The sequence below is a fragment of the Neofelis nebulosa genome, chromosome 8 (genome assembly GCF_028018385.1).
Source record: "Neofelis nebulosa isolate mNeoNeb1 chromosome 8, mNeoNeb1.pri, whole genome shotgun sequence".
NCBI lineage: Eukaryota > Metazoa > Chordata > Mammalia > Carnivora > Felidae > Neofelis > Neofelis nebulosa.
Window position 1 is genome coordinate 96,549,513 of NC_080789.1, and position 24,046 is coordinate 96,573,558.

Sequence of the window (24,046 nt, forward strand, 5' to 3'; positions counted from 1 at the left end):
TAAAATCAGGCTCAGAGCTCGTGCCTTGCTGGTGCAGAGTTGGCTTCTTTGTTATTCCAGTTAAAACATTTGACGACTTTTCTAGGTACATCCCTTTTGGCCCTAAAATTTTCTCTGAAATTTCAAAATAACCCTGTTATTTTATGATATACAAAATGAAGTAGGATGAGGCGCCTGGCTGGCTCAGTTGGAGGAGCATGCGACTCTTGATCTCGGGGTCAGGAGTTCGAGCCCCATGTTGGGTGTAGAGATTACTTAAATAAATAAATAATTTTAAAAAATAAGGTAGGATGGGGCGCCTGGGTGGCTCAGTCAGTTGAGCGTCTGACTTCGGCTCAGGTCATGATCTCGTGGTCTGTGAGTTCGAGCCCCATGTCGGGCTCTGTGCTGTCAGCTCAGAACCTGGAGCCTGCTTCGGATTCCGTTGTCTCCCTCTCTCTCTGCCCCTCCCCCGCTCATGCTCTGTCTGTCTGTCTCTCTCTCTCTTTCTCTCTCTCTCTCTGTCAAAAATAAACATTAAAAAAAATAATAAAGTAGGATAAATTTTAACTGTCTCTGTATTAAAGCTTAATGATTAACTATAATTCACTTACATCTTTGTTATCAGTTTGCAGATATACTTCTCAGTGTATTGTTTTATTTCTATCTTTGCTTAAGGATAGTTCATTTTGATTTCTAATGGTATTTATATACCCATAGGGCATGGTGTACATGTATTCATAATAACTATTTTGAGTCTGCAGTTGTTTCTCCATTATATAACTGTACTGCATTCTCATTTTAGATCCAACTGAGGAACCAGCTCCACAGGCCACCAATACAGTTGGTTCAGTTATTGGAGTAATTGTCACCATTTTTGTATCTGGAACCATATACTTCATCTGCCAGAGAATGTTGTGTCCACGTATGAAGGGAGATGGGGAAACCATGACTAATGACTATGTAGTTCATGGACCAGCTTCTGTGCCCCTTGGTTATGTGCCACACCCAAGTTCTTTGTCAGGATCTCTTCCAGGTGAGCTAAGACTGATCCATTGGGAATCAAGTCTTGGGTCCTGGCAACATTGCCAAATTTCCTTTATAGAAACAAGATACTGCCTAGAGTCTGTTTCAAACTAGACTCCTTTGGGTTTAAAAAATTATAAGAATAAATATTTTACTTTTAGCACTCTTTATACAGAAGATCTTAGATCTTAGTAGAAATTGTCCAAAAAATATAAAGCAAATACATACACATTTATATACACTGATTGCATTTACTGCATGCACTACATATACTGTATTTCTGGATGTACTCTACTGAAAGTGAAAGCTAGACATTTGGTAAAGCGTCATAAACCACAAGTCCTTTAGGTGCACTATTAGGAGACCTCAGGACCACTGAGGACAGGAATTGAAGGTGCAAAAAAATAGATTAGGATTCCTTTTCAGCAAACAAAGATTTGGAAATAGCTGGGTTGATAGCAGGTTTGTTTTGGCATAGCCAAGTAGCCAGAAATTCTGTGTACTTGAGTAGACGATATTGCTCTAGCAAAGTACAGCTTTCTTGTAGTGCTTTCTGGTGCCTATAGTGAAAAGACCCCCCCCCCCATTATTTTAATGAATATGGAGAAGGAGTTACCAGGCAAAAGCTGTCAGAAAATAAGAACTTATTCTGGGTGTAACTCTAAGTAAACAGGATTTTGAAACTGTTAATGATAATGATTCCTTATTTTGCTATACCTATTTTCAGTTAGTGGAATATGGGAAGTCACTTGGGAAAAAATAGAATTCTGGCATTGGTGGTTGTGATTCCAACAACATTTGCATACATTAGATGAAAAAGATGAAAAATCTCCCATACTTTGTATTCATGCCCTTAAAAGTGGATTTAGTTTCCTTTTGAGCAAATCTCTTGTTTAATCTACCCTGCTTTACAGCCTCCACTCTCCATAGGCCTTTTCTTCTGCAAATCCTCTAAAGTTGAAAACTTCTTGTTTTGAAGAGTGCTGCTTCTATCCTTGGGGGGAAGGGATGGGAGCTATTCTTGGCCTTGTTCTAGGCCAGCTCTCAGTGGAAGTGTTCACTTCTAGAGAACATTCGTTTCCCTTCTGCATTAAGCATTTTCAATTATTGTTAGGAAACGAGAGCACAAATTGTTTTAAAATCAAACTATTTGGCTATTGGTATTTGTAATCCTAGTATTAAATAGAAATATTTTATACATAAAAATAATTTGTATAGATCTTAATCATCTTCAGTATTTATCCTCCTTCATTTTAGGAATGTCTCGAGGTAAATCAATGATCAGCTCCCTCAGTATCATGGGGGGAAGCAGTGGACCCCCTTATGACCGAGCTCATGTCACAGGAGCATCATCAAGTAGTTCTTCAAGCACCAAAGGCACTTACTTCCCTGCAGTAAGCAGTCTGTTTTCCTTTGTTTCACTTTGAATGCTAAGATAAATAGGATCCTAGACTTTTAACTTCTTTAAATGTGAGTGCTTAGTGATGGTAACTTAGAAAGTTTTTTAGTATACTATTTAGGCATATAAGGCTCCTAGGAAAGATTTGCCACCACCATGCAAGAATTTTAAAGTCTTTAAGTTTACTGTGTATTAACCAGCATATTTGAAGGCACTAGACAGTAATTTCATATTTTGGGTAAAAGTAGAACTACTAAATAGTATCTCCTGAGAGACTTAGGATGACCTTCATTCTGTAACCTCCCAAAAAAGGAAGCATGCCTGTTATTTCTCCTAAGTCAGTGATTTTTCTCTAAACGTTTATAATTTAAAAAAATCAGAACCCTATTGTGCTGAACTTAAACCAGTGACTTACAGATTATAGATTTTCTGCTTATTACCTTGCACTGTTTAGCCATGATGAAATTGTATCTTAAGGAGTAGAGAGCCCCACTCCTGAAGCACTATTTGAGGTCAGTTCTTTGAAAGAAAGATTGTGCTAACTGTGTAAGGGAAAGGAATACAAACAGATGAAGGAAGAGAGTGTAAAGAAAGTCTAATGGTCTTTATCTGGCATTATTATTATTGTAATAATTATTGTAATAATTTAATTATTGTTCCGTTTAGATTTTGAACCCTCCGCCATCCCCAGCCACAGAGCGATCACATTACACTATGGAATTTGGTTATTCTTCAAATAGTCCTTCCACTCATAGGTCCTACAGGTAAGATAAGTGGAAGTATTTATTAGAAGAAAGAAGTAGTGGGTTTGATGTAGCCCTACATAAATAGATGATGAGAGAGATTAGGCATCTTGCCTTGATAATGCTGATGTTGTCCCTACCGCACATCCTTTTCTTTTCAGGCATTACACATTTTTTTAGAGAGAGTCACAAGTGTTGACTTTATAATAATGAAGTAGAGTCAGCTCCCCACACTGCTTTGGCAGTATTGTAAGGAAAAGTTACCCACCAAAATAACTGATTACAAAATAGGCTACTGCTCAGGTCAGCTTTGTTTGGTGGCCTAGGAATGGAATATTGGCATAGGACTGGAGTTCAAAGAGTTGTGAGAGCTGTAAAATTGCAGGGGTGCAAAGAGCACAGAATTTGAGAGAAGTTGGGAGAAGCTTAAGTTCAGCCCTTGCTTCAGTATTACACCATCTGGAATGAAAAATTCTTCATAAAGTTGCCTGGAATAAATCACAACTCACTAAAATAAATGAAATCTATTTGTAAGACAAAATGGGGACATTTTCCCCTTGTGCTGATTTGTGTCTGTAGAGCATGTTAAGCAGGAGAAGGACTAGTGTTTACCTTACTCTTTCCATCTTGTTTCAAAGGCCAGCAGAAAGTCAGCGGCTTGATACTCTCTGTGTAAACCTAGTGCTGTGTTTATCAGTGTCCCTCAAGTGCCTATTATCTTCTAGATAAGTGTTTCCTAGACTTCCAGTCAAATTGCCCTGATAAAACCGTACAGATAGGTAGAAATCAAGTGAAACTGTTGATAGTATCTTACTCAGAATTCCCATTTCAGTTTATATACATAAGATTAAGGCCTGATTCTGAGCTGATATTTTTGTGTTTTATTGTAAATTGCTTTCCTTGCCACTAGTTTGTTCTAAAAAGCCGAAAGAGAAAGCAGAAACCTCAAAACTGAAAAAAACAAAATGAAAGACCCCAAATTTTTATTTTTAAAAAGTTTTTTCTTTAAATTGAATAAAACATTGTTTCATTAAAATGAACATAATTGCATCAAAAACATTTCTTACTTGACCATTTCCCACGTCTCAAATTAAGCCCAGTTTCTTTCTTCTGAGTCACTTTTCATCATTTGTTGAGATTCTTGTCTGAACTGGAATGTAAAAGAATTTTGTTGATTTTCTTTCCTTTTTTCCTAGCTTTTTTTTTTTTTTTTTTTTTAACATGAAAATGGAAGTGTTTGGCCTTTTAGTTGAGCCTAGAATGTTCATCAAGGCTCAAACCTGATTGGACAGAAAGATAAAACCTAAAAAGTGCTATGACCTCATGTCAATATTGGTAGTAAAACCGCTTGAGAACCTGCTCAGCAGGTCGTGTAACCTTTAGCCGTTTGTTTTGAGACCAACCCTGGGTGCTAGCAGATGGTTTCTGTGTTGGGATGGGGTCTTGTGGCACACTCTGTAGCACTGGGTGTTTAGTGGATTGTTACCTCAGCTTTGCACGTACTCTTGCCCCTCTTTTGTCACTTTGGTGACGGAGTATATAAAGAAACCTTGATTGGGATAAATATGAAATAAGATCAGCTTTACTATATTTCAAATGTAAATGCTACATGAAGTTACAGATAGAAGTAGAAGTGAGAGCTAGCACTTTGAAATGAGCGCTTCCTTTCACTAGTGTGTTCATCTCTTTTCAATGCCTTTTTTATTAGTTAGCCATGCTGCAAACTTGCTGAACTTGAAAAGGCAGAACAACAAGAAATAAATTAGGTCTCAGTTGGTTAAACGTCCGACTTCGGTTTGGGTCATGATCTCAGTTCTTGGGTTTGAGCCCTGCGTCGGGTTGTGCTTGACAGCGCAGAGCCTGGAGCCTGCTGTGAGTTCTGTGTCTCCCTCTCTCTCTCCCCCTCTGTTGCTCGTGCTCTGTCTCTCAAAAATAAAGAAACATCAAGAAAATTTTTTTTAATTGTAGTAGTGTATGATCTTCAACCTGAAGTTTACATCTAATACTTCTGTATTCTGATAGAGAAGAAACTGCTTTTCTATAAAACTAAGTGTCTGCTTCTTGATCTTCTCCCCCTACCAGCTACAGGCCATATAGCTACCGGCACTTTGCACCCCCTACCACACCCTGCAGCACAGATGTCTGTGACAGTGACTATGCTCCCAGCCGGAGGATGACCTCAGTGGCAACGGCCAAGGGCTACACTAGTGACTTGAACTATGACTCAGAGCCTGTGCCCCCGCCTCCCACGCCCCGAAGCCAATACTTGTCAGCAGAAGAGAACTATGAAAGCTGCCCACCCTCTCCATACACAGAGAGGAGCTACTCTCATCACCTCTACCCACCGCCACCCTCCCCCTGTACAGACTCCTCCTGAGGAGGGGCCCTCCTCCTCTGACTGCCTCCAACGCAAAAATGTAAATACAAATTTGGTTGAGATCTGGAGGGGGGGAGGGAGCTATTGGAGAAAGATGAGGCAGACCATGTACAGTTAAAAATTATAAATGGGGTAGGGAATACTGGAGATATTTGTACAGAAGAAAAGGATATTTATATATTTTCTTAAAACAGCAGATTTGCTGCTTGTGCCATAAAAATTTGTATAAAAAATAAATTTGTACTAAAAGTTTTATTTTTGCAAACTAAATACACAAAGCATGCCTTAAACCCAGTGAAGTGACTGAGTACAAAGGAAACAGGAATAATAAAGGCATCACTGACCAGGAATGTCTGGGCTTTATTAATACCAAAAAAAAAGAGAGAGAGAAAGAGAAGAAGAGGAAGAAGAAGAAGAAGAAGAAGAAGAAGAAGAAGAAGAAGAAGAAGAAGAAGAAGAAGAAGGAGGAGGAAAAGAAGGAGAAGAAGAAGAAAAATTCAAGTCCATCTCAGAGCAGCAAACCATAGATACTTGGAAGTAGCCAAATAGCCTTCATGTTAGCTAACATTTGAGGGCCAATAAGTTTAAGAAATCACAAAAGGAAAAAGAAAAAAAGGTATTAAAACTAACTTTGGACAAAGGGCTTTATTTTCTCTAGGAATCCCATTATTTTAGTGAGGAAAATAGGTCTTTATAAAAATCCCTTCTGGGTGTTGCCATTGGAGGAGATGAGCTGTCCAGTCAGATGGTGTGGGGCTCTTTGTGTGTGCAAGTCTTCTGTCCCTACCTTAGAACCCACAGCCTCTGTCAGAAGAATTCGTTTTTTCTCTAGGTGTTTTTACCTTGCTTCCTCCCCCAGCAGCTTTGTAGGCCATTTTGCCAAGATATCACGATTTATTCAAAGCTTTTTTATCTGAGGATTGATAAAATGGAATTTTCTAAATTAAGGTTTCATTTTAATATTTCTACTAGCTCTGTTCCTCTGTAGGCTTAGCTCTTCAGTTTGACTGATGTTTTTGCTTAATGATCAAAGGTTAGACATATTAGTGCTCCTCTTCCAAGATTGTTTTAATGCTCATTAAAATATCTTTTCACAACACATATAGGCAATGTTTAAGAATTACAAATTTAACCATTATGTTTTGTTGTAAATTAATCATATATCCTTGCAGTACTTTCAGCATATAATACCACAATATGAAATCATTTATATATATATATTTTTTTCTAGTAAAACATTTAAATATGTTCCAGTTAGAGACAATCTATTTAAAAAGAGAATTTTTTTGTTATCATTAGGTTTTCCCTTTATTAACTGTTTGTGACATTTTCACGTTCTTTAGGCCAATTTTTCTGAGTGATGTCTACATACATACCTCTTCTAATGTGTGACGTGACTTTAATATCTTCCTGTTACCCAATGTGAATGTTAGATTGTTTTCAAATTATCCACAAATTATTCTTATAATCACCTCTTATATATTTTTGTGTGTTCTCTCTTATCCTGTTATGGATTAAGATGATTTAACAAATTTAACAATGTGGATTAAACGAGAAGGCCAACCGTTGACTTCTCAGCTGTCAGAACTTGGGTGGAGGGGAGTAACGGAAGGTTCTTCTGCCACCTGCCTGACCTGCGTGGTCCTGGGGCTGCTGCCTCTTCAGCTCTTAGGGCTGACGTGTGGAATGATTCTAGCACTGCTCTGCCACCTTGCCAGAAGTTAGTTTCCTGCTTTTTACATTTTTCCAGCACTTCTCTGCTAAAACTGAATGTGTTTTTAAACTAATGTATTTTTACCTTAACAGATGTTGGTCAGTCAGTTATTTGAATGATTTCTTTTTTTTTTTTTTTTTTAATTCTGTCTTGCTGAGGCCTCTCTGGATTTCAGGGCCCAAGAGAAAACCATGGAAGAAAAGATTCAGACTTTTGGCAGGGGTGAAGTAACTTTATAAGCAATTAAAAATACCTGAGGAAACTTTTTAATGAGAAAAAATGTGGTTTCAGAATAATGCTTAGATTGTCAGGGGCACCTTCTATGAATCAGGTGCCCTTGAGTTTGCATATAAATAAATGGTGATCCATCAGTGTCTTGCATTAACTCTTCCTGTCGGTGGAACAAAGTGCTCACAGTCTAACAGAATGGACACTGGAGTTGCATTCTGTGACACGGGGGCCTCTGACACTTAAATGAAGATGGAAAGGTTAGCAATAACTGGGTATCAATTAGAATTTAAGAATTCTATATGTTTACATTTTTTAATGTGCATCTTTATCCGGTGGGCTTCCCATGTGGAAACTTGCACTATAACGAATTAAGAAGAATATTGCCTTGTTGTATCTCAGTTCAAGTGCTTGTACTGCGATGGCAATGGCCTCTTCTTGCAAAATACTGATTTGTGTGCCAATTTGTTTGAAATTATTTGAAGGCAGTTCCGCTTAATCTCAGGGTCCTCTTTCTTGGGTAGTTGAGATGGATTCTTAATATTGGGGTGGGGGGGTGTACCTTTAAATGAGAGAATTGTCAAAAATCGGGAAAGATTGGCCCTCGGGCTACATGGACAGTTAAGCTTAAGTAACAAACTATCTTGATTAGTATTAAACAAGAGGTTTAATTGGAAGAACTGAAGATAAAAAATAAACATGAGCACAAATCAGGGGGAAAGTGGATAAAGGTTTTGAATTTGATGTATTGCTATATTCACTATCCATGAGGGTAAAATGAATAAAATGTCATTATTTTCCTTAAATACTTAAGTATTTAATTTTGAACACCGGTCTTAAAGCATGTCTAGTTAATGATGTGATTAAAGTTATCTGAGAAATGAACTCTGGCATCGTATACTTTGTGCTTATGTGCTATAGTAGGCTCACCTTCATTGAGGTGGTCTTTTATAACTGTGCTTTTATAACTTTGAACTTGGCTCCTGCAGAACCCTTGTCTTCTGAACAGTGACCCATGGGGTTTTGCTGCTTAAATCAGATAATGGCATATTCACAAGAAAAAAAAAAAAAAGCTAAGGGATAGAATTTCTCAGTATTAATTTTTCTTTTGTGAAATATTATTACGCCTTTGACCTTTGCTGCCCCTCTTCTATAGCAGCATACGTGAGATGTCTGTCCAGCAGAACATTAGTTATTTTAACTATCTTAATTTTAATATAACAGTACTTTGAGATATATCAAGAAGTATCTGACACTTGAGAATATCTGTTCTAAAGGGATGATATATATTTAGAAATGAAGACTTTACAGTACATTTTCATCTAATAGGCCAATAATTTGGGGGCAGAGCTTTTGAGCAGTAAAATTTTAGCTTGACTGAGGATTATATATTTGTTCATCATTTTAAAACACTCTAAAGTCAATAATTTGTAGAAGGCCAACTCCAACTTTGATAATACACAAAAATCTCTACCATCTGTGTTAGGTAGTTAATTTGGGGGAGAATCTTTTTGTTTTGCCATAAAGGCCTACTAATGAAGACTACTCCAAGTACAGTTAGTAGGTATGGCTTACCTACCTAGCCTGTTAAATGCGTCTGTGTGTGTTTATGTAACCTTATACCAGTAATCCTAGTAGAGACTACTTCTGGTACCAGAGAGGCTTACTGTAGGCAGGTTGGCTCCTCTGTGATAGTTGTGCTAGTCTAGTCAGTCATGTGCCTAGATTTGATTCCTAGAAATGTAGTTTTTAAAATTGTTTTTTCTCTTGCTGAGGGAAAACTTGCCACTTCATTGATTTGCACGCCGTAAGAGCTTCATATTGGTTACCATTACACATCTAACAAAATTCAGAAGCAAAAATCTTGGGCTTTTCATACCCCAGATATGCCATGCTTTTAATAAGCTTTAAGTCTGTATAATGACATACATCGTATATTTGGGGTATGGATTTGAGTATGTGACTATCATCAGTTGGCTAACAAATGTTAGGGCATCCACAAATGAGACTATACACTAAGTGTAGACAGGGACTGAGTCATAAGTTTATAATCAAGTGTTGTTTAAAACATGTTCTCAGAATTCTTAAACTCAGACTTAATTTTATTTGGTATTCCTTTCTTTATCCCGAGCCTGAAATGAGCCAGAGAAACAACAGATGATTTTAGAAAGTACTGGTAGCATATGTGTGGTTTCTGACTTCTGGGATGGCATCATTTTATACTAGTCTCAAAATTTGCCTTTTGAAATTTTCAGTTTCAGGAGATAACATTTTACATTTATAGTTTTTAAATTATGAGCATTGTGAATCCATATACTCAGGATATTTCTGTTGGACTTGATTCTGCATCTCATGAAACTAATAAGCCTGCACCTGAGTAGAAGGGGAGGTAGATTCTTCGGTCTTACTGACGATCCTCACCCTCCTTCAGTCCAGGTAATTTTACTTGGTTTTTCTTTTTCATAAAGCATCCTTAAGCTACTGCTAAGTTTATTGCTGTAAACAATCCTCGTGACTTTACAGATAGAACTATAAACAATGATTTCCTGTACTCAGAGTATAGATCTAACGAAAACTTTTACATGTCCACCATTATCTAGGGTTTACCCAAAAGTCTACACCAAAGATGTAGAGACAATGTGCTTTTTGCTTATGCTTAACTGTCCATTTTTTTTAAACAAATGTAAGAAGGCCAGGGATATATATATATATCATATATGTATGATTATCAATGCATAAATATAAATATTAAAAGGAAAAGAAAGTGAATAAATCTAATTTTACATGAAATTAAGTATCTGGGGTTAGTAGGAAAATGTAAAAAGAAGAGGATACCAAGAGCTTAAGCTGGACTAGCCTTATTTGCAAGTGAAGGATCTGGTGCTGCTTTCAGATGTTTATCCTTTGTGTTTTTAAATTTTTTCTTAAGCTTTAATCTTTGTTATTGTCTTAAAGTCAGCTGGTGTTTCTTGTTCATGGACTTTGGTACGATGGTGCTTTGCAAGGATGTATTTATATTTAAATGGCCAACATTTGGTCAGCCCTTGTCCACTATTCACTTCCCCCTTTTTGTAAAATAAGTGCTTTAATTGTAAACTGTATAAAAATACCTTGTATAAATCCCCTTTTGATTATTACAATAAGCTGAGTTGTAACAAATGAAATGTTGATTTTTATAATAAAACAGTGGAAAATAAAAGTGTCAATTCTTTTCAGCAAGAAATTAAAATAGCCGATTGTTCATTGCTGTGACTTGCATTTCAGAGGCAACAAAACCCACTTTTCTTGTTTGTATTTCAAATAAAATACAACTTTGGAAGAGAGGTTTGAGCATAGTTCAGTGCTGCCCATACCTGTGATTGGAAACAGATAATAAGGGAAATATTTTGTGTTTCCTGCTCTTGTTTTCAGTAAACTCCTGGAAGGAGCCTGCTGTAGACTCTGAACCTCCCCCTCTCGAAATTAGCTTTAAAAATGAACATGGCTCTTCCTGACACAAAGCCCAATATGATACGACGATACCGAAGGAGCCGCAGAATATACCCCTTCAAAATACGCCACTGTGATTCAGGTGGGCACTTTAAAAACAGCAAATACAGATAGAGGCTTTCTCTGAGCTCCCCTTGTCTGTCTAAAGACTGATCCTCCAAAAGGAACACAGTTGTCATAAACCATAAATCCCCTCCCTGGGAGCTTGATCAACCAGGGAAAAATGATTCTTATCCCTTGAGAGAAGACTAGGAAAAATAGCCAAACTTCTTCCCGACTGTCACACCTCCCACCTATTCTTCTAAGGACCCATTCATCTTTCCTAAAATCACTTCCTACTTACTCTTCCCTAAGAGGCCTACATCTTCCCTCCCCTTTTCCTATTCATACGGTAGTTAAGCCTGAATTGTAAGCCATCTAGGGGAGTTTCTCATTTTTCCCTGGGTATCTCCCGTGTATATGTAAGTTAATACATGTTATTTTCTGTCTGTTTTGTTCATCTGTTTCTTATTACGAGGGTCTCGGCTAAGAGCAGAAGGGTAGACAAAGTTATTATTCTCCCCTACAACATTTAACATGAGAGTGAATGGAAAAACCAGTGAGAACTCACAGCTACTAGATCCCTGCTTGGGTCTAAGTTTGCTGGTTTGATAGGAAGAGAGGAAAGCTTTATTATTTGGCATTAGTTAAGCTCAAACATCAGGGGGTTAAGTGGAACAAATGTTAGTGTAAAGTCTTCTCTCTGAGACTCTTTCTCTAAGTGAGCTTACCTTGACTTCTTTGCTGACCCCTCCCATTCTTTTCTTTGGAAAACAAAGTTGTGCTGTTCCCAGTGGAGTCCAAGAAAGGAAAGACAGAACCGAGTTAAAGGCAGGCTCAAGAGTGGGAAGGACAGTGCAAGTTGTTTTGGACTTTTCTCTACCCAGGTAAGTTTTCTGCTAAGTTAACACGTACAGTCTTTCTTACTTTTAATTCTTGGCGTACAGTTGCAGTATTTCTGCAAATGTCGATTAAAGGATGAATTACTGTTGACAGGGTCCGGGACATGATACCCCAAAATGCGACACATTAGCATAGTGAGTATTTCAAGGAATCGAGAAATGGCATGTGCAGGAAGAACCCTCTGACCTTTCCCTGAAGCCGGTCATTAACCCTAATGTGAGAAGTGCCCTCCCTGTACACATAGGTAAGGGGGCATCCTTATCTCAGAAGAGAAAGGGACAAACAGGCCTTGCTAAGTTTGCCCCCATTTATTACACATAGCTCATACTCTTTGTTCTATCATATCTTTCCATGACTTTGCGGTTCTCATCAAACCTAGCATAAAACACAGGTTTAACCATTTCTTTGGGTTTTCATTTCTTTATGAGGGCTCCTGTGTCACTTAAAACTTAAAAGACATTTGTATGCTTTTCTCTTGTTAATCTCTTATGTTACAGGGATCCAACTCAAGAACTTAGAACATACTTTTCCTTTCTTACAATGTGCTCTGATTTCTGGTTCCATTTATTTGTACTACCATGCCGTCTTCATAACACCATCGACCCCACCACCACCTGTCCCCCCCCACCCCGAAAATTCTCCACCCAAGATTTGCATTTGTAACTTCAGCTTTCATCACCATATAAAGCCAATCTTTCCCAATTAAGAGACTAAAAATAAAAGATTATTTTGCTAAGATTTGTCCAGCATTTACTGTTGCACCAAGTACTAAATATCCCCTCTGTCTCCCCCTTAATGTAATCAACCAACCAATTAACACCTAAGCTAGACAGGAAACATCCAGTTTGAGTATGAAAAACTCCAGTGCAAAATTTTGATCAGAGGCAGTTGGCAGAGGGTGGAGGGAAAAGGACATTAAATTAAGATTGAGATTCTAATCTTTGTTCCATTTTAATTAACTGCCAAGGCATGCCTGAACTCATTTAATCTCTCAGTATTTGTTGGCATAAGGCTCTGATAGAGTTTTCCCAAGTTCTTGGGAAGGACTTGGGAAGGGTTAAGGGAATCAAGTTTTATACAGTGCTGTGATTCTCATGACAGGGCTTTTAAGAACTCAATGTAGATCTGGAGCTATTTATATTTTCTATTATGTCAATTTTTGTCATTTATGTCTTTCAAGGAATTTGTCCATTTCCTCTTAAGTAGTCAGCTTATTGGCATAAAAGCGTCTCTTATCCTTTCAATGCCTGTTTCCATTTCTGATATTGGTAATTTGTGTCTTGGTCAGTCAAACTGAAGGTGCATTGATATTCTTGATCTTTAAAAAAAAAAAAAAAAAAAAATCAGCCCTGGAGCGCCTGGGTGGCTCAGTCGGTAAAACGTCCCACTCTTTATTTTGGCTCAGGTCATGAACTCAAGGTTCATGAGACTGAGCCCTGCATCACTGGACTGTGCTGGGCATGGAGCCTGCTTAAGATTCCCTCCCTCCCTTTCCCTCTGCCCCTCTGCTGCTTGCACTCTCTCTCTAAAAAATAATAACATTTTTAAAAAAATCAGCTCTTGTTCTAATTCCTCTCTGTTGTATGTTCATTTTCTGTTTCATTGTTGTCTGCTCATTATTTCCTTCCTTTAACTTATTTGGATTAAATATGCTAGTTGCTTAAGATAAAAGCTTAAGTCACTGATTTCAGACATTTTTTTTCTGATAAAAATATTTAAAGCTGTATGTTTCTCTCTATGCATGCTTTAGCCGCATCCCACAAATCTTGGTGTTTTCATTATCATTCAGTTCAAAACACTTTCTAATTTCACTTGTAATTTCTTTGAACCCTAGATTACATAAAAGTATGTTTAATTTCTAAATATTTGGGGATTTTCCAGATACCATTTTGTTATTTTTAGATTTAATTCCATAATGATCATAGGTCCTCTGTATGAGTTTAACTCTTTAAAATTTATTGAGACTTGTTTTACCAGCCAGACTACGGTCTATCACAGTGCATGTTTTATGGGCACTTGAGTACTATTAATTTTTTTTTTTTTCAACGTTTTTAATTTATTTTTGGGACAGAGAAAGACAGAGCATGAACGGGGGAGGGGCAGAGAGAGAGGGAGACACAGAATCGGAAACAGGCTCCAGGCTCCGAGCCATCAGCCCAGAGCCTGACGCCGGGCTCGAACTCACGGACCGTGAGATCGTGACCTGGCTGAAGTCGGACGCCCAACCGACTGCGCCACCCAGGCGCCCCCTTGAGTACTATTAAAAAGGAAAATCACAGGTCCAAAATGGAGTCACTTATGCTAGGCCACATCAACAAACCAGGGTGTAATGCTTAACCTAATTGCAGTTTCAACCTCCCCCAGAAATGTAGTTTTAACCTGTCAGGAATTTTCTAGTCAGCACCAGTAAGGTAATATGTCACATGGGCCTTCTGCATTCCCCAAAGGAAGGACTTCACCCGAAAGAATCCTTTTTTCTGTTTATGACTTCCTTGTCCTGCCTTTAAGAACCTTTCCTTTTCTGTAGCCCTTTGGAGCTCCCCTCTACTCGGTACAGAGGATGCTGCCAATTCATGAATTGTTCAGTAAAGCCAATTAGATCTTTAAAATGTACTTGGGGGGCGCCTGGGTGGCTCAGTCGGTTGAGTGGCCGACTTCAGCTCGGGTCGTGATCTCGCGGTCCGTGAGTTTGAGCCCCGCGTCGGGCTCTGTGCTGACGGCTCAGAGCCTGGAGCCTGTTTCCGATTCTGTGTCTCCCTCTCTCTCTCTGCCCCTCCCCCGTTCATGCTCTGTCTCTCTCTGTCTCAAAAATAAATAAAAGTTAAAAAAAAAATTTTTTTTGGGGCGCCTGGGTGGCGCAGTCGGTTAAGCGTCCGACTTCAGCCAGGTCACGATCTCGCGGTCCGTGAGTTCGAGCCCCGCGTCAGGCTCTGGGCTGATGGCTCGGAGCCTGGAGCCTGTTTCCGATTCTGTGTCTCCCTCTCTCTCTGCCCCTCCCCCGTTCATGCTCTGTCTCTCTCTGTCCCAAAAATAAATTAAAAAACGTTGAAAAAAAAAAATTAAAAAAAAAAAAATTTTTTTTTTTAAATGTACTTGGTTGAAAAAAAAAAAGATAAAACTTACTTGGTTGAATTTTTTCTTATTTAACTATAGTATGCTGTAGTTGCATACAGTGTTCAGTAAAGGTCAATTAGGTCAGTTTGGTTTATACTGTCGTTCAAGTCTTCTATATCTTTGCTGATTTTCTATTCAGTTCTCCTGGGAGAACAGTGTGGAAATCAACTTTAATTGTGGATTTGTCTATTTCCCCTTTTAGTTTTGTCAATTTTTGCTTTGAGCTCTGCATAGTTTAGGATTATTGTCGTAATAATTCACCTTTTTATTGTTATGTAATGTCCCTCTTTGCCTCCATATTCCTTGACTTGAAGTCCACTTTGATATTAATATACCCATTCCAGCTTTCTGACTAGTTATGCATTCATTTTTCTATTCTTTTACTTTTAACCTCTCTTTCTTTCATGTTTAGACATAAAATATGTCGTTTGGTCTTCATTTTTATCAATACTATTTCTGCATTTTAATGGCAGTATTTAGCCATTTCCATTTAATGCAATTATTGCTGATTTGATTTGTCTACCATTTTGATATTTTCTCTTTGTCCCAACTATTCCTTCTTTTTACTCTTCTCTGGCCATCTTTTGAAGAGAGTATCTTTCAGGATTCCATTTTATTTCTACTATTGGCTTACTAGCTATGCTCATACGTAGTCATCGCTGTACGATTTACAGTATGCATCTTTAACTTGCTGTAGTCTACATGGAGTAATACACCACTTTGCATATAATATGAAACCTTACAACAGTCTCTTTCATTTTTCCCTTCTAGTCTTTTATGTTTTGTTGTCATACATGTTCTGCATGTTATGTCATGAGACATTGTTTTTGCTTTAATCAATTTTCTTTTTTAAAATTTAAAGATGAGAAAAATATTTTTATTTACCTTCATATTATTCTTTGGTGCTCTTCATTCCTTTTTATAGATCTGGGTTTCTAATACAGTTTTCCCTCTGGCTGAAGAAATTTCCTTCAGCATATCTTACAGTGTTGATCTAATCATGATAAATTGTGCCTTTGATTGTCTGAAATGTTGCCATGTTGTCTTAAGAAAATTTATGACAGCTTTATTGAGGTATAATTGACATACAATAAACTGCAGCATGTATTTGAAGTATGCAGTAAGTAATTTTGTGTTTTTATATACACACAAAATAGTAAGACAAGGTAACAACAGTTCTATCACCCCAAAATGCTCATGCCCCTCTATAATTCCTTCTTTCCATCCCTCCGTTCCAGGCAACCAATGACCTGTTTTCTGTCACAATAAATTAATTGCATTTTCTATAATTTTATATAAGTATATATGTAGTGTATGATTTTTTTTTTGGTTTTGGTTGAGCTTCTTAGAGATTCATTCATATGCATGTTACAGCATATACTGATAGTTTATTCTTTATATATATATAATATACATATTATATATATTCATATATATATGAATAGTATCTCATTGTATGGATATACCACAATTTCTTTATCCATTCATCTGTTGATGAACATTTGGGTTGTTTTCCATTTAGGGCTTTCACAAATATAGTTACTATATTTGTACTTTATTTTTTTTAATGTTTTTATTTATTTTTGAAAGAGAGACAGAGACAGAGCATGAGCCGGGGAGGAGCAGAGAGAGAGGGAGACACAGAATCCAAAGCAGGCTCCAGGCTCTAAGCTGTCAGCACAGAGCCGATGTGGAGCTCGAACTCACGAACTGTGAGATCATGACCTGAGCTGAAGTCAGAGGCTTAACTGACTGAGCCACCCAGGCACCCCAATAGTTACTATATTTGGTACAAGTTTTAAACCAATTCATTTCTTTTGAATAAATTCCTTTTTTTTTTTTTTTTTTTTTTAGTTTTTTTTTTTTAACGTTTATTTCTTTTTGAGAGACAGAGAGAGTGCAAGCAGGGAAGGGGCAGAGAGAGAGGGAGACACAGAATCCCAAGTAGGCTCCAGGCTCCAAGCTATCAGCACAGAGCCTGACGTGGGGCTCGAATTCACAAACTACGAGATCATGACCTGAGCTGAAGTTGGATGCTTAACTAACTGAGCCACCCAGGCGCCCCTATAGTTACTGTATTTGGTACAAGTTTTAGACCAATTCATTTCTTTTGAATAAATTCCTAAGAATGAAATGGTTGGGTCATCTGGTAGATGTTTAACTTTTAAAGAAACTATGGAAGGGAAGGAAAAATAAGATACAAACAGGGAAGCAAACCATAAGAGACTCTTAAATACACAGAACAAACTGAGGGCTGATGGGGGTGGGGGTTGGGGGGCGGGGAAAATGGGTGATGGACATTGAGGAGGGCACTTGTTGGGATGAGCACTGGATGTTCTATGTAAGTGATGAATCATGGGAATCTACTCCTGAAGCCAAGACTACACTGTATATTAGCTAACTTGACAATAAGTAAAATAAAAGCAAGAGAAAGAGATGCAATCCTATACTCCCCCCCCCCAAAAAAAAAGAAAAGAAAAAGGAACTGCTTAAAATGTTTTCCATTTTGGAAATGTTAAGTTTGCATTCTAGTTTTTTAAATGTTTTAACTTATTTCTTTTGAGAGAGAGAGAGAGAGTGAGTGCACATGCGAGTGGGAAGGAGGGACAGAGAGAGAAGAGAGAGAGAATCCCAAGCAGGCTCCCTGCTATCCATGCTCCATCTCATGAACTGCAAGATCATGACCTGAGTTGAAATCAAGAGTCAGAGGCTTAACCGACTGAGCCACCCAGGTGCACCTACATTCTATTTTTCTTGAGTGAGCTTTGGTAGTGTGTCTTTTAAGAAATTTGTCCATTTCATCTAAGTTGTTGAATTTTTGGTATATGATATTCTCTTATTATCCTTTTAATATCTGTAGGACCTATAGTGATGTTCCCTCTGTTTATTATTGGTAAGTTGTGCCTTTTCTCCTGATCAATCAGGCTAGAGGTGTTACTGATCTGTCCCACAAACCATCTTTTGGTTTCTACTTTTACACCATTCTGCTTTCTTTCTCTTTATTTCCTTTCTTTTTTATAATTAAAAAAAAATTTTAAGTTCTTTGGGAGAGTGTGTGTGCACATGTGATCTGGGAAAGGGCAAAGAGAGGGAGAGAGATGCTCAGCTCGATCTCATGACCATGAGGTCATGACCTGAGCCAAAATCAAGAGTTGGACGCTCACCTTATTTCTCATCTCTCAGGGACTAGTCCTTCATTGCCTGATGCACAATGTCTTGAAAACGGAAAGCTATTCTTTCATATAGCTTGTCTTTTTTTTTTTTTTTTTCCAGTTGTTTTAAGCAGGAGTTTAAAACTCAGTCACTATTACTTCATCTTGGCTGGAAGCTGCAGATGATTTGGAACATTTGGAGAGTTTGTTAAAACTACACATATCTTGGGCCATACTCCAATCTCATTGATTTACCGGTTACAGCAGTGAGGCTAGGGTATATGATTTTGCAATTGTATATTAAAAGTAGGCCAGGCATTAGATAGACAAAGTTAAATTAGACATAATACTTGTTTACAAAAGCATTTTTGTTAACAGAAGCATTTATAATCCAATGCAAAAGATTAGTTCTTATGGCATAATGTCTTAAGTATAATGTCCATAAATAGTGTGCTCTGGAGCATCTCTATGAAGAAAGGTATCCAAATGTAGCCCTCTGGCAGCCAAGGGAGGGTTAGCAAATGCTTCCTGGAAGAAATGAAGGAGTGAATTTGGAAAGATGGGCTGGAGTTCATTGAATTAGTGGAAATAAGGGGAAAGGGGACCAGGAGGCAAGGACAGACCAAGTGGAGAAAAAATATCATTATAAAGGCCCAGAGGTGCAAGGTTGCAAATGCATAATGTAGAATGGTTGAATCAAAGTGGGAGAAGAGGTGATCCCCATTGTCGCTATCCATAAGAAGAAACTCCTTTATCTCGGATGTTTTCCTGACTTTCTGTGTGGGGGCAGGAAGCAAAAGGGAATATTTTTTTTTCCCACAGTTACCTGATTTACATTCTTTATTTACCCTTTCCCACAGCTCCAGGTTTGATTCAGCATTACCTAAAACCACCATCCACCATTTATCAACAGTGGTATCAGGGTTTACTAATCATTGATTCTTCCTCTTTCATCCACTGTCAAGTCACTGTTGATTTCTCAGATTGTCACACTTTACAGATCAAACATAGACTTCCCCTCATCAGCCCCTATCATTTGTGTTTCTTGTAGATTAATTCCACAAGGAGCCCCAAACAATTGCGTTCTGAACGCTGTTTAACGTTAGTTATCTTTTTTTTGTACTTGGATTAAAAAGTACAAGAATACCTTTAATTAATTATCTCCTTAGAGTTCTTACAGTCTTTCCAATGAACAAGTTAGAAAACTATGAAACAATTACACAAAAGCCACGTCACAAGAGTTGTTGAAGAATTTGGCCCCATTTGATTGCAACTCACTCAAAATGCTTTTGGCTTTTGTGGCCACGGTAAGCAGAAGGAGTGGGGGTAAAAAGACTTGTATAGTGGATGTTTGCCACTATAAATGGGGACGGCCCCTATTTGAGCCCCCCTCTTCCTCTTAGGGAATGCCCTACCTTATGTAACTTAAATATGGTAAACAGCCTTCTCCCATAATGAACTGAAAATGTAGAAAGCCCACTCTCCTAGCTCTTGACAGCTGGAGCACAGGCATATGATCTGGGGTCAGCTAATCCAAGTAATCCACCTGGAAGTTTACCTTGGAGACAGGCAAGATTGGGAAGATTCTTCCCGGTGGGGAAGAGAGATGGGAGTGGGGGTAGCAGCATCATTTCTCAGTAGCAGTGGGGCCAGTGATGGCACACAATTTCTGGTTCAGTGGTGGAGACTGGGGCATGCGTGTTCTGTGGTAACACCACACGGAAGTGTGATTTAGCCTGTGCTTCTGGCTGTGGAGGCTTACTTTTACTCTTGCCATTTCCAAATCTGGGAGAATAACTCATTTTAGTTAAGATGGGTAGAGTAGTGATATTTGATGTGATATTAGACGGGTCCAATTTTCCCTTGGAGCTGGAAGTATGTCTGATTAACGCATTCATTTATTTGCTCATCACAGGTTTATTAAACACCTGTTTTACATCAGGCTACATGCTGGGTGCTACAGATCTAGACATTTTTAAGACTATAATTTGATAGTATTTTAAAAATTATTGTTTCAATAATTATTGTTTGTTAAACAATTGTGAAACATATTTCGCTTACTATAAAACCTCATTCTGAACACTAATTTCAGAAAAACAATCAGTGACTGCTTTGGGAGGAGAAGAAATTTTGTTTTAGCTGAGGGCAGCGCATATTAAACATAAGTGAGCACTCAGCACTAAATACCAAGCACTGTTGTAAGCACTTTTTATAAATTAACTCATTCGATCTTCGTGGAAATCTTAGTACTATTACTTTTTACTTGTTTTAACCATAAGATACTCTTTTTAAAATTTTTTTTTAATGTTTATTTTTGAGAGAGAGAGAGAAAGCACAAGTGCGGGGAGAGGCAGAGAGAGAGGGAGACACAGCATCCGAAGCAGGCTCCGGGCTTTGAGCTGTCAGCACAGAGCTCCATGCGGGGCTCAAACTCACAAACCGTGAGATAATGACCTCATCCAAAGTCAGATGCTTAACCGACTGAGCCACCTTGGTGCCCCATGTAAGATACTCTTGACAGTGGTCTTTCCACATGTTTAACAGCTACTAATCATTACACTACCACAAAAAAATAAAATAAAATAAAATTTCAGAGTCCTTGAGAAATAGAGGTGGGGTCTCTGAGATTGCTGAGGGAGGTAGAAGTAATAATTTTCTGCCAAATGGAAGTTTTTCAAACTGCCAAAGCATTTTTCTAGGGAAGTGAGTCAAAAGGCAGACATGATAATATATCCCCAAACTAGTGGATATAGCAGTGAACTCAAGTCTCTTTGAACTGCATCTACCAACATCAATAGCAACATCTTCCTAAAAGTAGGCTTGAAACAACGTCATTATTAGGCCGTCCCAAGTGTAGTTTAAAAACAAATGGTACTAGAAAACCAAAGAGTAAACACATGCACAATTTATCATTTCGCCCTTATGAGATCAGCAAATATCTGTAACAAAATTTCCCCAAAGCGGCCAACAGAGGCAAGGTGACTGTCTCTGTACTGAACATCTGAAAGGAAAATTACCACTTGTCTTCCTAGACTTCCTCCCACACTCATTGGAGAACCTGGGAAACATGGATGTCACTGGCCACACTACTACATTCTATGAGCTAAAGACAGACAAGGCCTCTCTCCTCAGGCCTCTGGATTCACAGGAACAATGACTTTGAAAACTTCAGTGCTCCCTCTGCCTTGTACATGTTAATTTTCTCCCATAGTCTATGCTGAGACCAATGTAGACAGGATCCTAGCTGGATAATGAGTATTCCAGATTACAAATCTTCTGATTTTTCAGTCTACTTCTTCATGTGATATCCCAAGCACTTTTTCCTAGAGGGGAAAAAGAGAAATAGATTCACAAAATTCCAAGTTTAATTCACTGTTGAACTGAAAACATAAACCTGTTAACTCTGCTCTCTTGTCCCAGGCATGACCCGGGTTTCAGAGACTATGTTAGGGTTGGGGGGAGGTTTGGAAAGATGACCAATTCATCTTTTTTCATCATATTCAGGAAAGGAAAACATATGTGAAGGACTTAGGTTACACACCCAGGGCTGATAGGCTAGATGGGGAAAGGCTTTGATGCTGTATTTAAAATTCAAAAGAGTTAAAAAAAAATTCAAAGGATATTGGAAAGTTGAAGATTATGGAAAGTTGAAGATTATGCTCTTTGCAAAGCTCTGTGAAATGGGTGAAGTTGTAGGAGCACAGGGTGACTATTTGAACAGTCCTTTAAATGAGGAAAAATGGCCAATGGGTGAATTAAAATCTCATGGGAGCTAGTTTAGCATGCTTTTTATTTTTATTTTTTTTAAGTTTGTTTATTTTTGAGAGAGTATGCACGTGGGGGAGGAGCAGAGGTAGAGGTAGAGATAGAGATAGAGATAGAGATGATAGAGATAGAGATAGAACTAGAGAGATAGAATCCCAAGCATGGTGCCCAACTCTGGGGTCGAACCCATGAACTGTGAGATCATGACCTGAGCCAAAACCAAGAGTTGGACACTTAACCCACTGAGCCACCCAGATGCCCCTAACATGTTTTTTAGATACAGTTGTTATTCTTTCATTTGATTGATTGATTGATTGATTGATTATGCTAAGAGTATTGGCCGAACATCTATGATGCATGTAGAAAGAATGGGAGTGTTGAGAGACAAGCATAAAATACATAAATCTGCCCTTGTGTTTACAATTTCGTTGGGAAGATAGATGTACTTGCAGGAAATGTGAAACACTGGGATAGTTAGGAACCCTGGAAAACTGGTGCATAGGAATCATTTTCCTCCTTCCCTACCACTATAAGGACACCCTGGAGTGCCACCAAAATACCAAGAGCCAATGGAAGTCCCTAGAAGCTTGCCACCCAGTGTCATCTTTCTTTCTTGTGCTTGGAGACTGAGCACAGGTGTCCACATCTCCTTCACATTTTCATAACTCATATCAACTCGTAAATATTCTTTTATCAACATCCTCCTTCTTTATTTTTTGCAACTCCTCTATCAGTCTTGGAAAAATTATAGTCCTTTCTCTCTCATTCTTTTTCTTCCCTCTTCCAATTTCCAGCCACATGCTCCAAATTAAACCTAACTGTGGCCAAGACTTAAAATTCGGATTTATGATGACCTGGAAAAGTAAACTAATAAATTACAAATGATAAGGAACAATGCCATCAAATTCTGAAGGCTTTGAAAATTCCCTTTATTATTTCTACCAAAAATCCATCAATCTTCTGTAATTAAAACTGTTTTTCTCTCTAGCACCAGCAGCCAAATTAAAAATAAGTAAATAAAAATGTATTCTTTTTTCTTTTGTCTTTTAATTTGCTTGCTAGAATTAGAACCACCATTTTTTCATTAACAGATTTGTTGAAATATATCACAGAGTTCATCCTTTTAAAATATATAATTCAGTGGTTTTTAGTAAATTCACAGAATTGTGCAACCATCACGTTTGGCTGATTTTAGAACATTTCCATCACACAAAAAGAAACTCTTTATCCATTAGCAGTCACTCCCTATTCTCTCTCTCTTCTTCTCTAATCTGTCTCTGTGAATTCCCCTATTCTGGACATTTCATGAAAATAGAATCTTACAACGTATGGTATATGACCCTTTTGTCTAACTTTTACTTAGCATAATGTTTTCAAGGTTCATCCATCTGTTCCATTCCTTTTTATGCCTAAATAATATTCCACTGTATGGACATACTGCCTTTGGTTTTGCTATTCACCATTCATCACTGATGAACATTTGGGTTGTTTCCACTTTCAGGCTATTATGCATAAAATGAATGCTGCTATGGTCATTTATGTACAAGTTTTTATGTGAACATTTGTTATCAATTTTCTTGGGTATATATCTGAGTGGAATTGGTGACTCTATGTTTAATATTTTGGGGGAATTGCCAAATTGTTTCTAAAAGGGAAAATTTAGAACTCAACCAGCAGTGGATGAGGGTTCACATTTCTCCACATCCTCACCAACATCTGTCTTTTTTATTTTAGCCATGCTAGTGCATGTGAAATGATATCTTACTGTGGTTTTGATTCACATGTGCCTAATGTTGAAATGAAGATGTTAAGCAAGCATCTTTTCATTGCTTACTGGCCATCTGTATATCTTCTATGGAGAAATGTCTATTCAAAATTGGCTTTTGTCGGGGCGCCTGGGTGGCGCAGTCGGTTAAGTGTCCGACTTCAGCCAGGTCACGATCTCGCGGTCCGTGGGTTCGAGCCCCGCGTCGGGCTCTGGGCTGATGGCTCAGAGCCTGGAGCCTGTTTCCGATTCTGTGTCTCCCTCTCTCTCTGCCCCTCCCCCGTTCATGCTATGTCTCTCTCTGTCCCAAAAATAAATAAAAAACGTTGAAAAAAAAAATTAAAAAAAAAATT

At 38.1% G+C, this 24,046-nt stretch overlaps 2 protein-coding genes across 6 annotated transcripts in view; one reads left to right on the forward strand and one right to left on the reverse strand.

Annotated features, from left to right (window-relative positions):
- LRP6 (LDL receptor related protein 6) overlaps nucleotides 1–12,633 on the forward strand; it is a 181,722-nt gene extending 169,089 nt beyond the window's left edge. The window contains exons 20-25 of one of the 3 annotated variants that reach the window (XR_009265896.1): nucleotides 785–1,015; nucleotides 2,263–2,399; nucleotides 3,071–3,168; nucleotides 5,230–5,564; nucleotides 10,878–11,037; nucleotides 11,774–11,797. Coding sequence is in view for 2 of the 3 variants with exons in the window: in XM_058743646.1 (XP_058599629.1) it covers nucleotides 785–1,015; nucleotides 2,263–2,399; nucleotides 3,071–3,168; nucleotides 5,230–5,524 (761 nt within the window). In the remaining variant the exon portion in view is untranslated. Of the gene's footprint in view, nucleotides 1–784; nucleotides 1,016–2,262; nucleotides 2,400–3,070; nucleotides 3,169–5,229; nucleotides 10,666–10,877 lie in introns of those variants that run through there. The other 2 variants (XM_058743646.1, XM_058743645.1) reach the window with 2 other exon arrangements.
- Nucleotides 4,210–24,046, reverse strand: part of BCL2L14 (BCL2 like 14) — a 54,650-nt gene continuing 34,813 nt past the window's right edge. For 2 of the 3 annotated variants that reach the window (XM_058743651.1, XM_058743652.1), the window contains one exon: nucleotides 4,210–4,297. In XM_058743651.1, the coding sequence (XP_058599634.1) occupies nucleotides 4,238–4,297 (60 nt within the window). In that variant the 3' untranslated portion in view covers nucleotides 4,210–4,237. Of the gene's footprint in view, nucleotides 4,298–21,053; nucleotides 21,487–24,046 lie in introns of those variants that run through there. The other variant, XM_058743650.1, reaches the window with a different exon arrangement.